The following is a 23,350-nucleotide window of genomic DNA, read 5'->3' on the forward strand; positions in this document are numbered from 1 at the left end:
AGTGAGTAAAGGGGTCATCCTCCTCCTTTCATCCATTTTTCCCTTAGAGGAACCATTAAAGAAAGAGGAGGAAAAAGAGACAAGGGGGTAGAGAAAAAAAAGGGGGAGGGCGAGGTGGAAGAGGTGGAGGCATAGAAAATGCTAATCCTGTAGGAGCTCACCCCCCTCCCTCTCTTCCTCACTCCCCTGTGTCTTATCCTCTCATGCAGAACATAGAGCTTAAGGAACTGATTAGAATGTATGCTGAAATAGGAAAGTGTGAGGCATGAAAAAAGTAAAGAATATTGGGGGTGAAAAATGTGCAGCAAATGAGTGCGAAGGCAAAAAAAAAGAAGAGGCTCATCGATTAATATTAATGCTCACATCCTTACTGTAACTCTGGCGGCTTATTAATGAGAGCAACGGCCTTCAGATTAGGAAGGAATTGGAGAAGTAAAGACGAGTAGAGAGAAAGGGAGGACTGGAGGAAATATTGCATGTTGGAACAAGGACAGAAAAAGCAGAGAAAGAAGGATTCACAGTGAAAGGATGATGAAAAATGGACTAAAATAGTTGGAGAGGAAGGAGAAGGAGAGTGAACCTGAGGAGAGGTGATGTGAGAAAAGAAGAAGAGAAGGAGATTTATCCCTTGTGGTTTCCAGTGATTAGAGAACATTTTATCAGGGCCCAGTCGCCAGGGCTTTAACCTTGAGCTGCCAGGAACAAACAAATGAGTTTTTAACCACATACACCATGCTTTAGATTTACTATGCTCTCCCTTTCTCTCTCACACACATACTTTCAATCTAAAGGTGAGCACATATTCAATATCCAGGGTGTGCCAGAAGCTGCTCGTGTAAAGCATCCTCCCACTCTCTGTCTGATCACACTATGGATATTGAAGAAAAGGTCTTCTCAGCCTCATCTCTCTCCTCTATAAGAAGAAGAATGAGCCCTTCTCAAATCAAGCGAGCAAAGATGACGCACAAACCGCACACAAAGTGAGAATGCACAAACACCTTGCAATCAACCCCGCTGATCAATAACCCTGCCGGCTCCTGTCTCTCCCTCATTCTGCTGTCTCCATTTGACCTAGACACCCTAAGCCTAATTTTACGCCCCCATACCCCTCAACACACATGCACATTTTTCCATTTATCCTTCGTTCTTCTCCTGCTGTCACCTGCACTCCATTCCAGTCGAGACCTTGCTGTTTAAATTCACCTTTCTCGCAACCTCTGTGAACCCGTCATGTTTTCCATCAGACCCGAAACCATCAGCCAACTCAGCTTTCATAAATAGACAGCATTTTCATTTATTTAGCAACCAGCTGCAAGGCAGCACTAAGGTCAGAGGAGCGAACAGCCACCTGCTGACAGTGTCACACGTCTTTTATTCTACCTTGTAATCGTTGGATTAATGTGTCAAAGAAAACAGGGCAAATAAGTGACTCATATTAATGTGGCAGCTGGACAATCCAGTGATAGACACTGTAACCTGGAGCCAAAACAATCCAGACTCAGTCTCTCCAGCAATCAGTTTGTGTCCACAGCAGTCATGTGTCCAGATGAAATGTCCTTCAACAAGACTTTGACCCTTTCCTGCACACTCATTGTAATTCACCCTGCATACAAGCATCAAATACTATGTGCCTGAAATGCAAATGTAAGTTTCTCAGGAGTTATAATGTGATAAATTATTGATTGCCATAAGGAAATCCCTCCAGCCCCATAATTGTGTATCTGGAAGGTTGGACTAAGGCATAAGGTATAAAATAATACTGTTCTGTAGAGAGGACTCGAACCTTCTGTGTCCTGCTGAAGAATGTCTAACCTCTTAATCCACCACTGCAAACAATAAGTAATGCAATCCTGGACTGACCTAAAATATCTGTTGTGAAAACACTCACCTTGACATTGTGTATCCTTCATGGCCGGTTCAAAACCAGCCGAGCAGGTACAGGCTCCCACAGGAACCATCCATTCCCCATCTCCATTGCAATAAAGCTTCAGTGGTACAGACACCTCCACAGCATTGGGGACACAAGTTCCCGGCGCAATGACCAAGGATGTTGCCTCGGCTCCAGTTGCTGTTTCTGGGAAAACGGCAAAATGGGCGATTGTGGTGGAGCACTTCTTGTAAAACACTCTCACTGAGATGAGTGACATGCAAGCACCAAGGTCCTGGAAGGCCAAGTAGAACCCAGCTTTCGACAGCGGCCCAAAACTTCGGACTTTTGTGTTCACCCGTCCAGACTCAAGCATGGAGAAGCTCTCGTCTGGGGCAATGGTGTCCACCTTCACGTAAGGGTTCTCCATCCAGAAAGGACTGGTGGCTGTGGCCGAGTCTGAGTCCGACTCATAGTAGAAGAGGTTGAAGGTCTCTTTGCAGGAACCTGGTATGTTGGGAATGCTGTTGCAGTCACGCACTGTGAATTTCATCTCCACATATACACGCAGTACATCTTTTCGTGGGATGAAGTCACTGCGTAGCCAGTTATTCTGGTTGAGTTCTCGTACATTGCAGACTTGGTACGTCCGGATTGGGTTCATGGCGTCATCGTAACCACTCACCTCTTCCCACTGAAAAAGAGAGAAAATGAAGAACATGAACAAATTAGACGCTTAAATGTTTGTTGATGTATTTCACAGACAACTTGACAGACACTGAGCCATTGTCAAGTGACATTACAACACGGTGCATCGTAAGAAAAGAATGAAACTAACAGGACAGAGGTTAGGACCTGGAGAGAGAAGTAACAGGAAAGCAGGCTTTTTTTCCACCTCCATCCCTTGCTTTAGCCATGATGCGCCTTTCATCTCTGATTAGTGTAGCGAAAAGCTAGGGACAAGGACTGCAGATTTATCACAATTACAGCAACCTGTCACCTCCTTACCACAGAGCCACCACAGCATGTTTACCTCATATCTGTTTGGAAGTAGCAGCCACATTGCTTCACAACCAATTACGCTTCAATTATAGAGCAATGACTGCAACGTCCTCTAATAAAGGCAGGGAAGAGGCACCGGTTAACCTTCATGCTTTTCTGTTTTTACACTCTTCTACATCTTTCAAAGCAACTACAGTACCCAGGGGGTGAATTACTCAGGATAAAATGGGATTAAATTGTCTAAACTTTGATTACCAGCTTCATTAAATGAGTGCAAGAAAACTAGACTGCAAAAGCTTTGCTGTGAGACACTGTAATCTAATGTATTTTTCAATCTCGAATGAGGACACCACGATTAAATTGTTTCACTTCAAACAGCGATCCCTGTGTGTATAATATATCTGCGTGTGTCTGTGTGGGTGTGAGTACTGAGGGATCTGCTCCCCTTTCCTTTTCTATCAGACAAACATTTGACTGCATGTATTTTTTTACCAAAGTCAAGACCTGGCGATTTAATTTGCATACCACCGTTCAAATACAATTCAAAATTCAAAGTGTTTTGCATAAAGCATGGCAATGCATTAAAGCTTTAAAAGGACACTGGGGAGAAAAAAAATAACTGGACAAAGGAGTGAAAGTTGTGGTGCATATTTGGGTCAATCTTTTTGTACATTGTACACTGCTCAATCATCATATACTTGACATAGCTGTTGTACTTGCTACCCAAATCCATGACATTGTACTTGCGGCCTTTTGCTTCCAGGATGGTCCTTCTACTCTTTTCAAAAGAATGAAATAATTTTTTCTAAAATGCCAAGACATAATTTTATGTCTCTGGTTGCACTCTTGGGATCAAAGTTTGCTCCAGATAATTTGACTTTCTCAAAACTCTGATAAACAGGCACCAATTTGTGCTTTGGAGACCGTTGTTTCCATCTGAGCATCTTAATTAAGGCTGTGATATGGATGTGGTGGAGACAGGGCTATTCATCCAAGACCCTGGAGGCCATGAGGGAGAGAGATGGAGAATGGGTGTAGTTCGGCTGTGGCATTAAAATGATGGCAAGACGAGGGAGCAAGCGACCAGAGGGAATCGATAATCACCAGCCAGGTCAATGGGATGGCTAAAAGCATGAAGTGTCAATGGGTATTTAGTTCAGTGTAATAAATCACTCTCTGCAAAAGAGCGATGCAGCCAAGTGTTTGTGGGGGTGTGTATGAAGCTGTGTGTGTGTTTGTTTAAATGTGATTGTGTGAGCCTGTCTGCCCAAACTTGTACTTGTTCTGCGTGTTTGCGTGAATGTGTAGGTGTGTGTCTGTTTGCGTATGTGTGCATTTAGAGAGAGGTCACCCCACGAGACATGCACCAGTGGGCAAACACTCTGAGCGCCTGCTTATGAAGCCTGAATGAATTAAGTAGGTCGTGCGAAAAAGGGTCAAGTTTCTTGGCATCGATTACCAACAAGATGAATCGTTACACCAAGATTGCCGATCCACTGCATTTTCGTTGTGCCCTTTCCAATCAGATCTCTGGAATTCACTTTCAGATGACAATGAACAATGCTTCTGTGATGCATTATCGCCCTCCTTCGAGGTTCAAAAGTCTGCTGGGAAAATGTTTTGCAATCTTTTGCAAAATTTTGCTAAATTACGACTCTTGAATGGGGAAGCTCGGTAAGACATTTTTAACAATTCATTTCATTCTTCAATATTACATGAATTAAGAGCGAACATTAGCTCCCAGCAACCTTGATGGGAACTTAGGCAAACTATTATTTTTAGCTTTAGGAATTAGCTGAAACGCTAAATCCCAACAAGCTCAGTGCTACCAATTAGTGTGCTTTTATTTTTTTGTTTATGGTTAGTATAAATAACCTCACCAAGGCTAATTGTAAGGACGTTGCAGCCTGTTTATAACCTGTGTTATCATGCTGGGGGTCTGTGGAGTAATACCCTAACAATAGTTATTATCTAACTAACTTGGTATATTGCTTTCGGTGTATGGTTATGGAAAGCCCTGCGAGTCTGATACTAGGTCTGAGGAGAGCCCTGCTACAGAGTGGAATTCCCCTTTCAGCTCCCATCTGGTTTGGAGTATAAATGATATGGTTTATGTACAAATATGCACACAATACAGGGAGACAGTGAATAATGGGAAGTGCACCTTCAGATATGTGTCAACATGCACATACCTAGACGTGCATCATACTCCAATGCTACAGGCCATACAGATAAACGCAGACCGTGAGACGGAGAAATGTACAGTGGAGACAGAGGGGTGAAATGATATGAAAAGATACTGTACGCAAGCGCCTGTGGCATGTGAAGACACTCCCTTATAATTATCAATACTTAAGTATGCATCATCTTTGTAGTATTATGTCTGCAGCTTTATCTGTATTTGTTGTGCAACACTGTGAAACAAGATAGAGATGCTATGACTCAGACTTGGCTGGACAGCATCCCAGGGAGAATGTGTGTAGTCTGTTGTTTTTGTATGAGATTTTTTTTTTAGAAATTGATTTTTTTTTTCATATACACCGTCTCCCTCTAGCTGTATGGATACGTCTCTGGATTTGACTTAATCTCAACCTCACTGCTCTCTCCCTCCCCTTCGAACTTGCTCAGTGCGCCGCTTTGTTTGTCCTCTCAGCACTGTATCGTTTCCTCTTTAACACTCGTCACCCATAAAAAAAACAGGCTGCATCGTCCCCTTTGCACGACTGCAAAAGCATACAAATAAACACGTAGCGAATAGAGTGCGTTTAAAGACCGAAACAAGACAACGGGGGCGATTGATTTTTTTTAATGTGTGTGTGTGTGTGTGCGGGAAAAATAAAAGGAAGGAAAACACAAAAGGTGGAAAGATAACTCAGGGAGGGCAAGCGCTGTTTGTGGCACATTCTGCTGCAAAACAAAAAAGCACAGGGAGAAATTTGTCTCTTTTGGTGCGTAATGTGGGAAATCTGGAGCACAAAAAGGCTCGCCACTGTATGCTCATCCCTTGAAAAGGAGCATCTGTTGCAAGTCTGGTAAGAAAAGAAACAGGGAGGCATTTTTGAGTCGTACTCCATGTCTGCTTTGAACTGGTTGGAGCATCGCTGTTGCATTGTGGCTTAACAAGAGGGAAGGAGGCAGAGGAGGGGTGATGAGGAAGATGGACGGATGGGAGGAGGAAAGTGGGAAGCAGAGAGAGGGCATAACAGCCTGTGAGGGGGTGTGTCTTAGTGATTGTTTACAGCTGAGGTGGCTAGTGTGTCTGGCTTCGTTAGTGTTTAGCGACTGGAAGGTAAAAGAAATTAGAATAAAGAGGGTGAGTGACTTCGAACAGCTGGGGAGGAATCTCCTTGCAAGTGCGTTGGGGTAAAAACAAAAATATTTTTTAAAAAATGGGGGCCCACATTTCAAAACACAAGGACCAAGTCAGGCTGGGACCACACAAAGGCAAGGGGAGGAGTGCTAGAGGTCTTTGAAGTATAGCTGAGGAGGGGTCAAGACTCTTTTTGCTCCTCTTTAGTCCATTGTGGAAACCACATGGGAAAGCTAGATGAGGCTGTCACTGGCACTTTGTGTGAGGTAGATTTGGGTGCCCGGACGTGCAATGGGTCAACGGTGAGAAATATTTCAGTGTTTAAAAGGTTACTACATGCGGAAACTGACACTTTTCACATGCTTGAAGTGCAGTGAGGCAGGGGAGGGGAAGGAACCATCTGCGACTGGGTGGGTCAGTGAAATTGGATTGCAGCGGATCTTTTTCTGCTTGCTAAAAAGCGCATCCTGATAAATGTTAAAACATTTCCTGCCGAGTGATTTGCTGAATGAGAGTGTATGACTTTCAAATTACAAAAAGGCTGACTGTTCTTTCTTTTTTTTCCCACCATTTGAGTCTCCATTCATAAAACAGTCTTGCTTATCATAAACACACACACACACACAAGTGCACACACACGATGCCCAGTGTACTCACCCCGGTCTCAGGGTGTGCAGTCCAAGCTAATTCTGTCGTGGCCCACTTAGTGTCCATCAACGTCTCTGTAAATGGAAGCAGAAAGAAAACAACCGGGTCAGACAAAGAGGAACACGGGTGACAGACGAGATCAATAGAACTTTCAATAGTTTTACAACAACGTCATAAAACTTGTGTAAAATGATCCGAGGGACAGATAAGAGGCTTTGACCAAAGCTGTTCTCAGATAACTGTGTGAATAACTGAACAGAGAGGACAGGCTTAGAGTGATATTCAATTCAATTAGACAAAGAAGTACTGTACGCGCCAGTGTGTGTGTGTGTGTGTGTGTGTGTGTGTGTGTGTGTGTGTGTGTGTGTGTGTGTGTGTGTGTGTGTGTGTGTGTGTGTGTGTGACAAAAAAAGACAGTTGGCGAGTGAGACGGAGATCCAGGTGGGTGATCGGTGAGATACTGTCTGACATTTTATTGTGGCTTCTCATTTGGTTAATTAGTCACAATTAGGCTTTAAACAAGGGAAAGAAAACAACAGCAAAAGCCTCACTGAAAAACAGTTCCGCTTCCCACACACACACACATATATACAGTGATCAGCATGTTGTAAAACTCCACGAGATATACAGCCCGACAGAAGGGTTGAATGGAGAGAGAGGGGTAATAAAGTTAGCTGACACAAAAGAGGAGCTCTTGAGGGGAAACACAGGTCAGAACGCTTCAATTAGATTCACTTTGTGTCAATACTTGAACACACTTGAAGTTTCGCTCCCCGCTACACCTATCTGAGAGGAACGCACACACGAAAGACACAATCACAAAATGGTGGACAGGGCTCTCTTCTGCAAATCCCTTTTCCACTTTCCACCCTCTTGTTTCCACTGGCAAGGATGCCAGCTTTGTGAGCGTGGGGAAGGAAGACTATAAATGTCGAGTCTTTTACTACCTGGCGCTCAAGGCGCAATATGCAGCCACCGTTATTATCTCAACCGCTGTGCTGTTCTACAAGATAGTAAAAGATGATGAAACGGTGCAGCCAGGGAGTGGGATTGCACTGTCCCCGGTCATCGAGGGAAGTGCAAGATGTTCCATTTTTTTCCTGCCTCAGTTGCAAAGGATTGCCCTGAAGAAGTCTCCCTGCCCACTTGACTGGTTTATGACTATCTTTTAGTTTTCCTCTGTATCTCTCTCACACCTTTGTAGACTTTCTTTTGCCAAAGAAATGGGACTTGGGTGCAAAATAAATGAATGCAATCCAAGAATTTTACCACCTCTTCTCCACATACCTGCTGTTGTCACTGCTACAATCACAAACACACTCCTACTCTTGTGAATTATGTCTAACTCTGAACAAACAGCATGCTGCTTCAGCTGGGAATTCCCACTGAATTTCACCCCTATGCACTTTGACTGACAGTGTCTCTGACTTGTGTATATGAAAAAATGTTACATCCAAGATAGTTCCAGACAAAACAAGATGCTGTACCATGCAAAAAATCTTTGGCTTGCTCTCCTGAAGAAAAACAGTTTGAAAGCTTCACTGAGAGACCGTTCATGCACTGAGATCTGTCTGTCTGGGATGGCTCTGGGAGCTGTCGTGAACATGTTGTATTCACAGCAGCACAGGGTCAAATCAGAGTCACAATTTTCATCAGAAACAATGCGGTCTCTCTCTTACCAGCCACTCTCCAATATTCTCTGCATGCTGATAGCGCAAATGTTCTAAAACAAATCACAAATGCGGTCTGCTTCTGCCAAGAGCTTTCTTTGTAAGCAGATGCAGCCACATTTGTCACTTGAGCAAACAAGGGCCTACTAGTGTTTTCATCTCAGAAACTGTGTCAGTGCATATTAGCTGCAGGACTTCCCCCAACTCAGACTGCGACAGTGTGTGATTTGGGACTTGTTACAGACGGTTACCCAGGTAGGTAAGCTGGTGTAGTGGAAATGATATACCCCTGCTGACTGGTCTTTATTATTACAACTGGGCTTTGTGTACGGTACGCCTGGTTTGTCATTAGAGCTGACCTTGCTGAAAATCGTGGACAGGCTGGGAGAGAACAGGAGGGGGAGGCAGAGATGAGATGGAAAGAACGAGAAGCGTGCAGCAGAAATGGGTATATGCAAAGCAACACGCACACACCTGTGCGGTCTGAGTCAGTGGTTTGGACGGTGGATCATTCGGGAGAGCGTGTGCAACAGTAACCCCTCCTTTCTCCATGCATCCGCATTGTTTAACCTTACTGAAGCTGTGTTTCTGTGTGTGCATGGCTGTGTGTCCAAGGGCAATTATGTGTCTGTATGTGTGTGTGTGTGTGTGTGTGTGTGTTTGGTGCAAAGCCCTGTATTGTGCCCAAAGTGGAGCACCAATCCTGAGTCAATGGGCCAGAGCAAAAAGGACTGGATGACCCCGACCTAACCCGGCCGCTCCCTCTCTGTCAGTGTATGTGCTCATGTGTGTCAGTGTATGTGTGTGTGTATATCTGCTGTGCCCATTTGTCTCTATACACTATGTTTGTGTGTGTTTGTCTAAATTACACATCAGGTGACACAAGCGCATTGCAATATTCAGTATTTTGCAGCACACGTACAGGCATAGAAAACACAAACACAAAACAAACCAAACCAGAAAATAAAGTGCTGTATGCCCACGCACAAAGCAGCCACTTGCGGAGTCGAACCGACAGACACATGCTATATAGATGATAAAGGACGCGAGGGAGGCAGAGAAAGACAGATTAAAGAGCGAAAGGTATTTTTTTTAAAAGCACACAACCTCTGAAAGCTTCTAAGACCATGCTGGCAGCTTGCCTAATGGGCCTGGGTAAAAGAAAGAAAGAAAACAGAAATAGGTGGAAAGAAAACTAGAAGGACAAGTTGGGGGAGAAACAGTCGCCGTGTGACGACAAGACCCTCCCCTGTTCACAGAGAGCGCTTTGCCTTTTAGACTGTATATGTTTCACTTAACTCTTTCAAATCCTGGACATGTGAAAGCACGAAAGGAAAGGCTGGAGGCTGGAGCAAATCAGGAAAATGAACATGCAAATGTACTTTCACTGCCGTAAAGCTCAAACAGGGCAAGAGTGAAACATGTAGATGTGGGAGGTATCTCTAGATCAGGACACAGAAATGCACGAGGCAGTTTAATCCATCTTTCTCGCATTCTTTCTTTTTCCCTCATTCATTTTCAATCTCTTTCTCATCATCCTTGTGAAATAGATCTAATTCCCCGTAGTTTCGCTCACTTTCGTTTTCATCTATCCTCTGTTTATCGCACACTTTCACTAATGTCTGTCTTTTTTCTCCACTAGAAGTATCTATTCCTTTTTCTTCCTTCCTTCCTTCCTCTTCTTGCCGATTTCTCTCCCTCCGTGCTTATGTTTTCACACTGTGCAGTGATGGATGTGACACGGGGACTGTTTTTCAACCTCCTACTGCTTACGGAGACTATCCAATGAGCGAGTCACCGTTTGAGTCACCTGAGGATTGCTTTTAGTAAAGTGTTATTTATGACGGAGGTCAAATGCACCTGGGATTACTGTAACAACCGTGGGGGAAAATGGCAGTGACATTTGTTTTCTCTGCATGCCCTGATTGTGTGAGAAAAATTGCAGAAATACAAACAGGCTTGGAGAGATCATACACAGACAAATAAATGCTTGCACGCACATACACACACACATGCATGCAAAGCCAACCCCTGCACTCTAATCCCGTAATGACAGGGCAGGCCTAATAACAGGGGAGGGCACTGAAGCATTCGTCCCTATGGCCGCATCCACACACACACATACACACACGCACACACACACACACACACACACACACACACACACACACACACATACACACACACACAGCAGCCAGAGTTACAAGCCTCTTAAAATATTTCTTTGTTCAAACAGGCAGACTTCTTAAAAGAAAGAAAAAAGAGAAGGACCCAAGGAGGAAAAAGGGGAAGAAAGGCTATTATTGAGAGAGAGGAATGTGTTTCACAGGGCTAAGTCCCCAGGTCGCAAGGAGCAGACAGGTGAGGGATTTAGCTTGGATCTTGCCGCGAATACTTTGAGCATTTTTTTTGCATCACGATACCGTCAGATGAGACACTTAAAGATTCTGTATGTCCCGACAACCTTGGAGGCGCGGGTACACGCAGACTAATGTTTGCAAAGTTAACCAAATTCTTTTCCTCCGTGTGTCCTGTTAGCCACACTTTCTGCTTTAATTGCAAAACAGAATGGCTTCTCCTCAGGCATTTAGCATTAACTGCTGTATTAATGAAACATGATGAAAGCAGGATTTTGTGTCCAGCCCAAAAAAAAGGAGAAAAAAAGAAAAAAAAAGAAACTTCAAACCCCCCTAATGACTCCTTCCCAAAAACCCTTCCCTTCAGGCTTCTCCACTAGTTAATTATCTTCTCCCCACCTCTTCTCCGAGTTGCTTTTGTTGTGTGCTTCTGCAGTCAAACAGACCAAGCACATGGCAACCTGGCATGGGGTAGCCACTCCATTAAAATACTATACCGTCTGGTTGCCAAACACTTGAGTCCCTGTTTAGACACAGAAACAGTGAAATGTGTCAACACTGAGAGCGAGGACCCCACGCTCAACTTATTAGCGCTATTAGCCTGATTGCTTTGTGAGCTATCTTTGTTGGCTCCACTTTTGTCATCCAAAGTGAAGCTGAGGCAGAAGCAGGAGAAAGAGAGACACAGAAAAAAAAAGAGAGAGCAGGAGGAGAGATGCTATTCAAATTCAAATTGTCCGAGCAGTCTTTTTGCCTTTGTGCGGGGCCAGAGGGCGATGATTAGGAGAAGTCCCCTCCATTTTATGGCGAGACCTCCCCTTTTGCACCCCCCTCCCTCCTGCACCACACACACACACACACACACACCCTCAAACTCACACACATACACACAGTCACAGTCACGGTAATTGGTTGCTGCGACATGGACAAGCCAAGGAGTTGATTCCTCTGTGGAATTCCTGAACGGACTCGCCTCCCATGACAACCCCTCCCCATCAGCACACACACACATACACGGACACACACACTTCATCCGGCTACCACTCACTGTCAGTCATCCCACAATGGCTGTCACACAAGAGGTTTGTCCTGTGATTGTGTGTCTGTGTGTGTGTGCTCTAACAGGGTAACACCGCCGATGCCTTGCAAATAAGCCTTTCTCCCTTTCTGTCTCCTTTTTTCCTCCTGTTTATCAATTCATATTTTTTCTACAGATTCTTCCCACTCTTGTACTGCCTCTCAAGCCAGATAATATCAAATCTTTGTCAATGGGATCCTTTCCTCAATCATTCTCCCCTCCTGTCCAAACATACCTTGGAGCTGAATGCTTTCCAGATTTTGGACAGCGTGACTTCTTTTTTTTTTTGGTCTGTCTGCTTAGTCCGTCGTATCTCCAGAGGCAATTTCTGACAAGCAGCTCTTAACCGATCATGCTGTGACTTTTTGTGATAAATAAACAACCAAGGCTTTTTTTTCCCCGTCAGTGGCTTTGAGGAACAAAGCAGAGCCAAGTAAAGCAGTTGAAATGGAAAAAGAAAGAGCTTTGATCGCAGCAAGGATGACATTGTGAGCTAGTGCAGCTGCTTTTTGAAATTACATATACGTGTGTGCACATGTGTGTGTGTTTCTTGCAACCGGGTATTGCCTCTTTCAAGGGCTCATGAAGTCTAGTCTAGTTCCTGTACTGCCAAAGGAATAGGCTCCTTTGTCTTTACCCCCCTCATTCTTCTCTCTCTGTTTCTCCCTCCCTCATTCTGTCTTTCTATCATCTCTCTCTCCCTCTCTCTCTCTTTTGCCCCCTTCCCCATCCCCTTCTACGCTCCTAATTACAAAGCACAGAGGATCTGACGAACAGGTAGCCCTAAGGGCAGCTGTCTACAAAACCAGGTGTGCCTCTATGTGTGCGAATACATGTGTGTCAGCATATGTGTTCGAAGAAGTGCACACATGTATGTGTTTGCTCGGTCTTCAGAAGCCACCATTTAGCTATGATGACTATGAGTGATCACGCATGTGGCTGTTTGAGTCATAGATAAATGTATGTGGTCAAAACTGGACTTTCTGCTTCTTTTATCCCTTGTATCTCTTGGGATCACTTGCTAAACATTTTCTAACTGACTCGTCTGACTGCAGTTTCCCACACGGCGCTTTACGTGTGTGAATGTGCGCATTCTCTCTCTTCTTTTGCCTCAACTTCTCAGTTAATAACCCAACCAAGCCTGAGATCCAGCATTCACAGCTGTCTGCATTGTCTCATAGCTTCATTGAATCGCCCAGTGTTTGGGTGCTATTGAATAAGTCACAGCCCCTTCATCAATAGCACTGACAACATAACACGTACACACTCAAACAAGCACATTCGCAGTTGGGGGTAAGCCATTAGGACTTGTTTTACTGGCTGACACAAGCACTTTAGATTGCCTTCAAAATCCAATTCAGGGAAGGTTCGATGGGCGTCTTTGATAGTATATGTGACTGCGTTTCATCAGGAGCGCTATCTTCGTTTTGTTACTGTACTTCAGTCTGAGCGAACACTTGTCATTGTTCACTTGAAGATGAAAATACCGATGCAGCAGCACAGCCAATCATCACCTTACACTAACTCGGTGTTTTCATCTTAGCTTTAGGTCCTATTGTTCCCATTTCATTTTCCATACTGTGAGAGATAGATTTAGCATTTTGCTCTCAGAAGGGAACATAAAAGCTTCTGTTATAAACATCCATATTTTCACTCCCTGAATGTATTTACCCTTACGTGTGTGTACAGCTCCCACAAGACTGCTGACTGTCATGACTTAATAGCACAGTCCGTAAACCTTTGCCTGAGAACACCTAACCACCTTTGGTTTTTTTTTTGCTTTTTTTATACAGTCATGCTTTCCTGTGTGACACAAAGTTTACTGCTTTTCATCCTGTACTGAAATATTCTTGTGGAGGAGTCATCCTAGACCCTGCAGATTTACAACGCTGAGATCACAGACAGCCAAGCATGAGGCCACATATTTTGTACTGAGCTCACCTGAAATGAAAACACAGTTCTTCCAGTAAATGAACAGATTATTGTCGTAAGCCATCATTTCCCTTTGTCTATGTTTAACGAGTTGGAAAGTGTCATAAAATAAATCAGTTTTGAGTAATATTCCAACATGTGTTGTCTCATTGTAGCCGTGATTTTTAAGGTTTGGTGTCATATTCACCACTTTAAGTATGTTCCTCATTTACCAGTGATTACGTTATGGGCATCAGGTCTGCCTGTGTTTAACCACCAGCAGGAAATGGGCACGAGACCAAATTTCTGTAGCAACATGGGATGTTTACATCACCCAACATGGAAACTATTGCCTCAAACTTTGCCATAAATGAAGTAATTTTTTCATTTACAACCACTTCCAGGAAATTCATCACACTTCACCCTTTTACAACATTTTTTAATTTAGTCTGAGGTTTTTTTTTTTGTTTTTTTTTTGGCCCCCCATGAAATAAGAAATGAAATGCTGACAGTAAACACCATTTAAACATAACAGTCTAGTCATGAATTAGTTTGCTGAATCTGAGCACGGGGTGACTTGAGCAGTATGTGCCTCTGCGTGAGACGCCTAGATGCCATCATCCGATTTCCTGGCGAATGACTCAGCCAACTGCGACTGAAAAATGCAAACAAGCAAGTGAGTAGCAGGTTCGCTTTTACCTCGAGGATCTGCATACGGAAATGCGGATCTACTTGTCGAATTTTGTGGGTATTTGTGGTTGCGTTTAAGTTAGTATTAGTCAGAATGCGAACGGAAGCTCGACAGAGTAATTTGTCTGCTCGTGTGTATCCGGTTGTGTTCGATGGAGTGTGCGCATGTCACCACAGGTCTGGATTTTTTTTACTTTGTTTCGCCTCACGCTCCCTGTGGAGGGGCAGCGATATCTGGAATACAAGTCTTATTTAAAGCAAAATATAGTGCAGCTGCATCCACAGCGAGCTCTGATGGATTTATTAGTTTTTTGCCACACAGATTAAAGACAAGTACGCCACACACCCATGTAAGTGCACATTTCAAACTTCTATAAAAAGACTTCTTTGACAGACACCAAAATAACAAGCAGGCAGCACACCTCCAAGGATCAGCTCCACCATTATCTTTCAAACACACCTATTTATACCATATACTGTGAAATATACTTTTGTTCAGGGCCGATTTTTCCCCAAAGCATTCCTTTGTGTGCAGGGGTTCAAAGCCTTGCTCAAGGGCACTGCAAGCAGAAAGCAGGGAAAAAGAGCACACTGTGCTGATCTGCAGACAGAGCAGTATGCTATATAAGACAAAAGCTATACAACAAAGGAAACTATTTGACAAATTATTTAACAGACTGTCTTACATTTCATCTTTGGGAAAAAAAAATTAGGCTGCTTGAATTCCCTGAACTGTTACTAATTTTAATGCAACTCGAGTCTAGCAGCCGCTCATTCAATGTGACAGAAACAATCTGCACAACAGATAAATGTCCATTTACTTTGGCATTTATTTAAAGCTTGTTACTGATATTCAACAATTGCCTTGTTATATGTTCATCTACAAAGAGAGAAACATAAAAGGGGTCTTTTACTTGATGAGATAAAGCAGCACCGATATTCTTTGATTTGCTGCTTTGCCTGGCCAAACATGTGGACCGCTTCAATATCTCCTCAGTGGATAAGGCTAATGAACAAACGGCAATCTGCGGCTCACAACCTTGATAAGAATCATGTGAGTTAGCGCAGAAGCCAATAAATATGAAGTGCCTCAAAGGTCAGAGCAGAAGAGGGGAAGATAGATTATGATTTAATTAGTCTTGAAAGCCTTGTTCTGACACAACAGTCTCATTTAAATTAAATGTTTGAATCCTCAGAAAATTCTAATTAAATTGAATCAAAGGGAGGCATGCAGGTGCAAGAGAAGAGAGGTAGACATTCATGCTCACGCGTTTTCTGCCTGTGTGTGTGTGTGTGTGTCTGTCTGTCTGTGAGGAGACATTCACCTGGCGCCTCTGTCTCTCTGAGGGATTTTGGGCTTTAGTGGTGCAGGCTAACACTGTGACAGGTGAGTGTCAGGACTCCATGCTAACCAAATCCAAGTCACATTTAGCATACCAAGGCTGCCAACGGGGTTTTGTCAGCCATCGATCAATCCTTATTCTTTACCTTAATCAATCAGTCACATTCCTACAGATATCTTGTGTCCCTTTTGTAAGACCAGAGAATTCCTGGGAAGTGCTCTTGTGATTTCAGAGACCTGTATTTGCTCAGTGATTCTAATTCACTTGGATCAGAACTCCAAGTCAAACTGACTGCAATCACATTGAAATATACAGGACATCAACGTCCTATACAACAGGCAATAAATGAGATATCAACCATGTGAAACCAATAATAGATTGTGTACCTCCCACATTCTCATTGCATTACTTCCCAGCCTAATACAGCCAAAGCACAAAGGAAATAACCGGTGAATATGAGGTTATTTGCAGAGATAAGCAAGTGAGAGGCATGTGGAGAGAGAAAAGAGAGAGAAAATGATTCCCAGCTTTGGGTGTGGCTGCTTGTGATTTGAAAAAAAAAAAAAAAAAAGTAATTTGGTGCATTTATAGTAGCTTTGTTCTTAATCTCCATAGAATTCAGCAAAATCAGAAAGATAGAAGGGAAGAGAAGAAGTAAAGGAAAATGGGAGAAGGAAGAGGCAGCAAGAAAATGCAACAGAAGAGATATTCAAGGCAGAGACAAAGAAAGAAATGGGAGCAAAGCAGAGAAAAAGTTGGGAATGAAAGGCAAGAGGGGCCAGTAAGGTAACAAAAGGGGGAGCAAGAGGGAGGAGAGAACACAGAGGAGAGAAAAGAAGGGAGCGGAGAGGATGGAAAGCTGGTACATGCTCTCTTGTATTCCCCACAGCCCCTGCACTTCTTTCATTGCCACTGTGTTTTTGGCATGCTGACATGCTGAGGCCTCCAGAGACTAAGTGTAGCTGTGTGTGTGCGCATGTAGACATCCACACTGTCCTCTGTATGTTTGTGTGTCAGCCTGAAGTGTCTGTGTTTAACATGCAGCCTGATGGGAACTGTTTTTGCTTATTGCCTTACTGCAGCCCAGGGAGCCATTGTCTACTTCACTGCTGTCCTATTCTCTCTGATTTTTTTTTACTCTCTGGCTCTCCTCTCCTCTCTCCTTTACTCTCCTCTCCTCACCTCGATGGCCTTCCTCTGCTCCACTGCCCCTTTGCCAACCAAGGCATCCATTCATAACAGCTTGATAGCTCTGGCAACAGACTGTGTGGAGGATAGCAGTGCAGATTCCCAGGCCAAATATATGAAACTGAGATAGCAGCAACTTGTCCTTGGGGACCTGTGTTTGAATATCAATGAAAACATTTCATTGGTGCACAGAATAGCGTTTGCATGTGCACGCATACACTCACCTGTGTGAATGAATGAGTACTTGGTTGTATGGGTGGAAGCTGCTGATTATCGCAGTGTCTCAGGGGGCATTAGAAGCATAAACATGCACAAGCATACACAGACTTTTGTTCATCAGGAGATGAGCCATTATGCTGCCTGCGCAGTCAAATTGTGTGTGAATAGTTACCTCACAGCACTAATGGCAGGTTTCAGACAATTTTGCGTGTCAGCAATGGCTGGCTCAACAAACAGAACTAAAACACAGGGGAACACAGAATCATACACTTACATAATGCTAATACACATTATGTATAATACATACAAACAAAAAATAAGACATGTTATTAAGACTTGTACATACACACACACACATGGACACACACACAAATCCTGTTTGTTCACTGCGGGTGTAGCCTAGAAAGAGCTGGAACCAGGCATTGAATAAAAGCCGTGGCTTTTTGAATGGCTGAGCACCACAAGAAAAGGGCTTAGCACCCAGCTTTGCCATTCTGTTTCAACAGCCACTGAGTCGCTCTCACAAACACATGGCCTCTCTCTCCCTGATTCTCTCTGACTTCTCCCTCTCTGTCCTCCACCATTGTTTCTCTTAATGCAGTCTCGACTAATACAGTCATCTGCCAACATATCAGATCACCTTACAATGCACTTCCATGTGCAGCATGTAATGATTGTGCTGAATCTAATTAAAGACGGATACTTCCTGTTACACCCGGAACAGCTGCCTGTGCGTCTGCAGTGAGGGGCAAAGCCCCAATGCGGTCCACATTTCTACATGCCAGTGGCCTCCAATTACTTTAAAACAGTTTAAAAAATACTGTGGTGGTAGAAACCAAAAGTCTTTGAGGTTTGCTTGTTTCTTTTCTGCTTCTCCTCGGAAACTCGCACAGACAGTATAAACAAAATAACAGAACCAAAATAGGAGCTCGGACTACCCTATTAGCATGATTCCGGCTAACACACTACAAGTCATCTTTTGGCTCATCGAGCAACCACAGATGATTTATGAAGATGTTTCAGGGTAATTATCAAGTCAATTATCACCGCCAGTCATGTTAATTTCCCAGGTATGCCCTCATTTACCTGTGAAGAAGAAGAAAAAAGACAGGGAAAAAAATGGCAGATGGGGAATTTTAGTGAATGAGTAATTATGCTCTACCCCACCCCACAACCCTACCCCTTTAATCCTCTCTTTTCAAAAGGAGGGATGAAGAGAACCAGGTGAGGTGCAAACCCCAGCTGTCCTCCACATCAGCTTGTTAAGCAGACAGAGGGTTTGTTACAGTTTACCTGCTTGCCCAGCCATTAGCCATTTAGGTCAAAGATGCCAAGAACAAAAGGAAGGTTAGGGCAGTTAATGTCAGGAATGCAACCTCCAGGTCAGGACGCCGCAGGCCTCTGCGACTGACAGACTCCCAGACACACACACCACCCTTTCTGTAGCGACGTCACAAATTCACACACACAAAGATCCCATCAAAGCAATCTCTTTGTCTCTCTTGTAACTTCACCTAAAAGTTGGGGAGTGGTGACTTATGTAAACAAAATAAAACTGCAATATATCATGCAAACATGCAGACAGGGACAATGACCCCAGATTCATTCACATACCAGATGCTGTAATATAAAACACAGGGCAGGTAAACTGGCCAGGTCAGCTCCGTGGTTTGTCCTTTCTCTTCCTCTCACAAATCCTTCCTTCCTTTCTTTTCTGTCTTTCCTTTGTTTCAACTTCTATGACAGTCGCTCTCCTTCGCACATATGTCTACCGCTCCCATCTCTACATTTTCTCCTTCCGAGGTGTGGGTTTTAATAGCTCGAACAAAGTGACCACTGGAAATTTCGGAATGAGTAGTTCTAGTTTCGAGCCGTGCACAACCTTGATGGCAGCATTGCTCTGTGGCACAAAATGGCTGAATACCTGTTCTAATTTCTGTCTCTCTCGCTTCATTCTTTGCCATCTCAACAACGCTTAATGGTCTATGATTGAACAAACAGCTGCAAACTGATTACTGAAATGGCTTTTATATATTTATTTTAGAGAATGGGCTTTATTTTGAATCTGAAGTTGGTGGTGACAGATAAATGTGTTATTTGTTATTTGGCATCATTAACTTAGAGTAAAAGGTGCAGGGGAGAGACCATAATTATTTACGGCTATTTTGTTTCTCGACGCAAATTCCCACAATGGCTCGGTGAGATTAATCATGTTGATCTGTTTCAGAGTGGAAACGCGCTCTCTCTCTCTCTCTCGCACCATCTCTGTCTCTTTCCACTCGCTGCCACCGAGATTCTTGTTGGACCCATATTCTTAATCGCCAACTGAGTTAATTAATCTCACACTTCGCTGCTGTAATAACTTGACTTGTTAGAACCTCCTCTGCGCAAATGGACTTCGCCTCTTTAGCAGCTAAAAGCACCAGTAATGAACCGGCCAGCAGAAAGGCACAGAGAGGGAGAGGGAGGGAGAGCATCCATAAAATCTTAAAACATGGCACTGTCAATGCTAATATCTACTCAACCTTACATGTACTTACAATCACATTTCAGCCATTTAGCTATGTTCCTGCAGAGTGGTTTCCTGTAAGTGTGGCAGTACTGTAAAATATGCTCCAGTTCCTGAACTGCAAGAAGCCGACAGTCAGCTACAGAATTCTGACAGTTTCCAGCTTTTTTTTTTTTTTTTTTTAAAAGGTGCTCAATAAGTTTGCATCATGTCTAGTTTAGCATTAGTATAATCACCATAATAAGCCTAAATATATGCTGTAAAGACTGGTAACATTTTAGCCCTCAAACTGTATTTTACAGCACCAGGGAGCTAACTTCATGAAAAAAGAATAGAGGGGGGACAATGTTTGAAAAAGGAGGATATAAATAAATAGAGTTGACTGACAGTATAAGCAAAGTTACAGCAAACTAGAGCCTTCAGCATCCACACTACCTGTTCTCAGCCCAGCCCATGCATTTACTGGTCAATCCCATGGTCAGGGATTTATGAGGTCCCAAACCTTATTAATATTAATGTATTTAACCTATATAGAAACCATTCAATAGATAGTCACAGCACAGAATCTTGGCTCTTGGCAATTAAAAGAAATTGATGGATGGACAGACAGACATCCAAGGCTGCTGGGGTCCATATGGCAAGGGGCTTTCAGAGGCCCGCTTCAATTACATAAAGACCTCTGTGCATTGGCATGACACACAGAGGGCCCCAGACAGCAACACCAGAGAAAGAAGGAATAAATCATACACCAGTTAGTAGCACATACACACACACATTCACTGACACACAAATGTACACAAGTACAGAAACAGGCACACTGGCAAGGACACAAGTCCCAGATGCAGACGCTTCAGACACACAGAGCAGGCCAGCATAGACAAAATGACATTTCTGTTTTTGTCTAAAAACACAGATAGTCATCCTGTCAACAGTCTATGATAAGATGAATCCTTAAATAATCACAGCATGATAACAAAATCACTTGCATCACTATTCCACACGTAAGTATCTTCAAACTCCACCAAGTCCACTAACCCCAAAACAGTACAATAGGTGGAGTTTCTGCCCTTTCTCCATATTCATGTTGCCAAAGCAGTGGAAAGGTGGTGTGAGGTAAGCTGATGCTGTCAGCCCTGTCTTCCAAATATTATGTCCCTGAAAGATTTTCAAATTACAGTTTGAGGAAAGCATATATTCTTCCAGACTACATTTGCTTGTGACATGCCATAAATACATTTCTAATCATCTTAATTTGCCAGTTATTGATTTGCTTTCAACTCTCGCTCCTTTTAAGCCAACCAATTATATATTTAGACAGGGCAGGATTTGTGACCCTGATGACCCAGAAAATAGAAGAGGGAAAAGAGATAGGTGTATTTTAACCAAAAAAAAAGAGATTTTCCTAAATCTAACCACGCTGTTTGGTGCCTAAACCTAACAAAACAGTGAGGTAAAATAATTAAACAGCGAGTGAAAAGGAGACTAAAATAATAACCCCACACGGGACATGAACCCAGTCTCCTGAATGAAAGTAGTGTGTTGGATTTCTACCAATACTGCCCATCAAACCTCCTAATGTTGACACAAGTGGAGAAGTTCCTACTATGTCACACTTACCAGGAAAAAATATGTTTCATTGAAAAATGCAACTGAGAATGCAGTTCAGTTGCATATGGTCATAAATGATTTAGGGACAGGCTGAAGTGAGACGGTTGGGTTGAATGATAGGGATGATAAATGAATTCGGGAGGGAACACAGAGTGTTAGGGTTAAATACCGTTCTGGCCTTTTTTCCCCTCTATCTAAGATATATAGTGTAGATATTTTTCATTCTGTCATCTGTCTACCTCTCAATCCCTCTCTTTCTCTTGGGATATGTAGAAGGGATATGGGCTACCCTAGCTAATGTATTATTCACCCTTCATTGATGTGTAACTAAAGCTGGCAGTTTGGAGGGAGCGGGGTGTCACCAATTACCCCACACCACCACTACCTACATACACACACTAACAGTAGCTCGAGCCACAAGGCCGGCAGGCACCCATTGATTAATGTGCTGACACACAATGCATGATTATGCACATGCATACACGCACATACACACACACACACATACACAAATACACAATCGAGCGCGTAGATTTTACTGTATCTAAAACATGAATTTGCATTCAATGTGTGTGCATCTGTAGTTGAGTGTGAGCTTGTGAAGGGACACGGAAGGTCATCTGGGAATTTCAGCCCATAGAAATATTACAGAGGTACCACATTATCACTGGATAATACCAGTGGCCATGCCTGTATGTGTGTGTATTCGTGTTTCCTTTTGTGCAAATACCCAGAAGACTAGGGTGTGGTGACTTGGGAGAAAATTGGGGTTGAGCTAAAATTGTATTCCTATATACATAGATCAAAAGGGAAGACGTGTTGTTAACACGTTTGCATGAGTCACTGGTTAAAAAGGTCAGCCTGTATGGACAATCAATAGTGTGTTGATGTATCAACTATTGTTGTTGTGGCAGTCCACTCAATTCTGAAATATTATCTGGATTGTTTGAAACTGAGAGACGACTGGACAACAGTGTTCAGTGATTCAGATACTCCGAAGAAGCAACAATCTGGAGAGATTTTTTTTTTGTTCTTGTTATTATTTCTCTCTGTGCTAATGCAGATACATATACAAATGCATCTGCATCAATATGCATACAAACTACAGGAATCTTGTTTTGCACCAGGAGTGTCCGAGACAAGCAATGGTTAACTTTTTCATAACTAACCCGAAAGTTTCCCCTACCTACCCACCTGCCTTATTGTGATACTTATAACACAGCCTGTGGCAAGCTCAGCTAGTTAAAAAAATAACAATCCCAGTGTTGATGCCTAAGCTCACCCATTAGCACATGTGTTCAGCTGGGTTCAGTTCTGTTGTGGCCTGTGGCGATAAAATCTGAAGGGAATAAACAAGAACTAGGTGCAAGTTTGTTTTTCTCCACAACCCGAGACATGGGAAATGAGATGCACCAAAAATATCAGTATTTTTCAGTCAGATCGTATGTGTTCCATCTACCTTCAGCACAGATACACAAGCTGGAACACTTGGTGGTCCGAGTGAGCAAGGTGGAGTTGGTAACGTTCCAACCACAGGGTGTGTATCCGCACTGACCTGATTAGTCATCAGTCCTGACCCTGAACCAGTCAAAGTGGGAAGAATACAAATGAATCCCTCGGGCTGCTGGCCAGTAAATCTGACTTGGGACCAGTGTTTATGGGATTCTAACCACACCACACAGGGCCGCAGCGAATGGGCTTACTGACCCCTGAACAGTGACTTCATATTAAAAGGAAACGAAAAAACCTGTTTGGGCATGGTGTTTGCAGGACTCGTTGATATTTACAGTAATTATAAGCTCAGGAGTTAATAGGGATGATGTCATGCTGCTGGCATACTTTCATCAAAAAGCTGTTGTGAAGTCGACAGTATGCATCTGTTGTTTTTCAGTGTTTGTAACGAGCCACCATTTAATAGACAATGCACATATCAATAAATAATGGCTGCAT

General features: G+C 43.2%; 1 protein-coding gene across 12 annotated transcripts in view; it reads right to left on the bottom strand.

Annotated features, from left to right (window-relative positions):
- Nucleotides 1–23,350, bottom strand: part of LOC110950787 (ephrin type-B receptor 3) — a 61,425-nt gene that overhangs the window by 24,361 nt on the left and 13,714 nt on the right. For all 12 annotated transcript variants that reach the window (XM_022193623.2, XM_051947059.1, XM_022193564.2 and 9 more), the window contains exons 2-3: nt 6,837–6,901; nt 1,889–2,561 (exon numbers count right to left, since the gene is read on the bottom strand). In XM_022193623.2, the coding sequence (XP_022049315.1) occupies nt 1,889–2,561; nt 6,837–6,901 (738 nt within the window). The remainder of the gene's footprint in view (nt 1–1,888; nt 2,562–6,836; nt 6,902–23,350) is intronic.

Source organism: Acanthochromis polyacanthus, chromosome 4 (assembly GCF_021347895.1).
Source record: "Acanthochromis polyacanthus isolate Apoly-LR-REF ecotype Palm Island chromosome 4, KAUST_Apoly_ChrSc, whole genome shotgun sequence".
NCBI lineage: Eukaryota > Metazoa > Chordata > Actinopteri > Pomacentridae > Acanthochromis > Acanthochromis polyacanthus.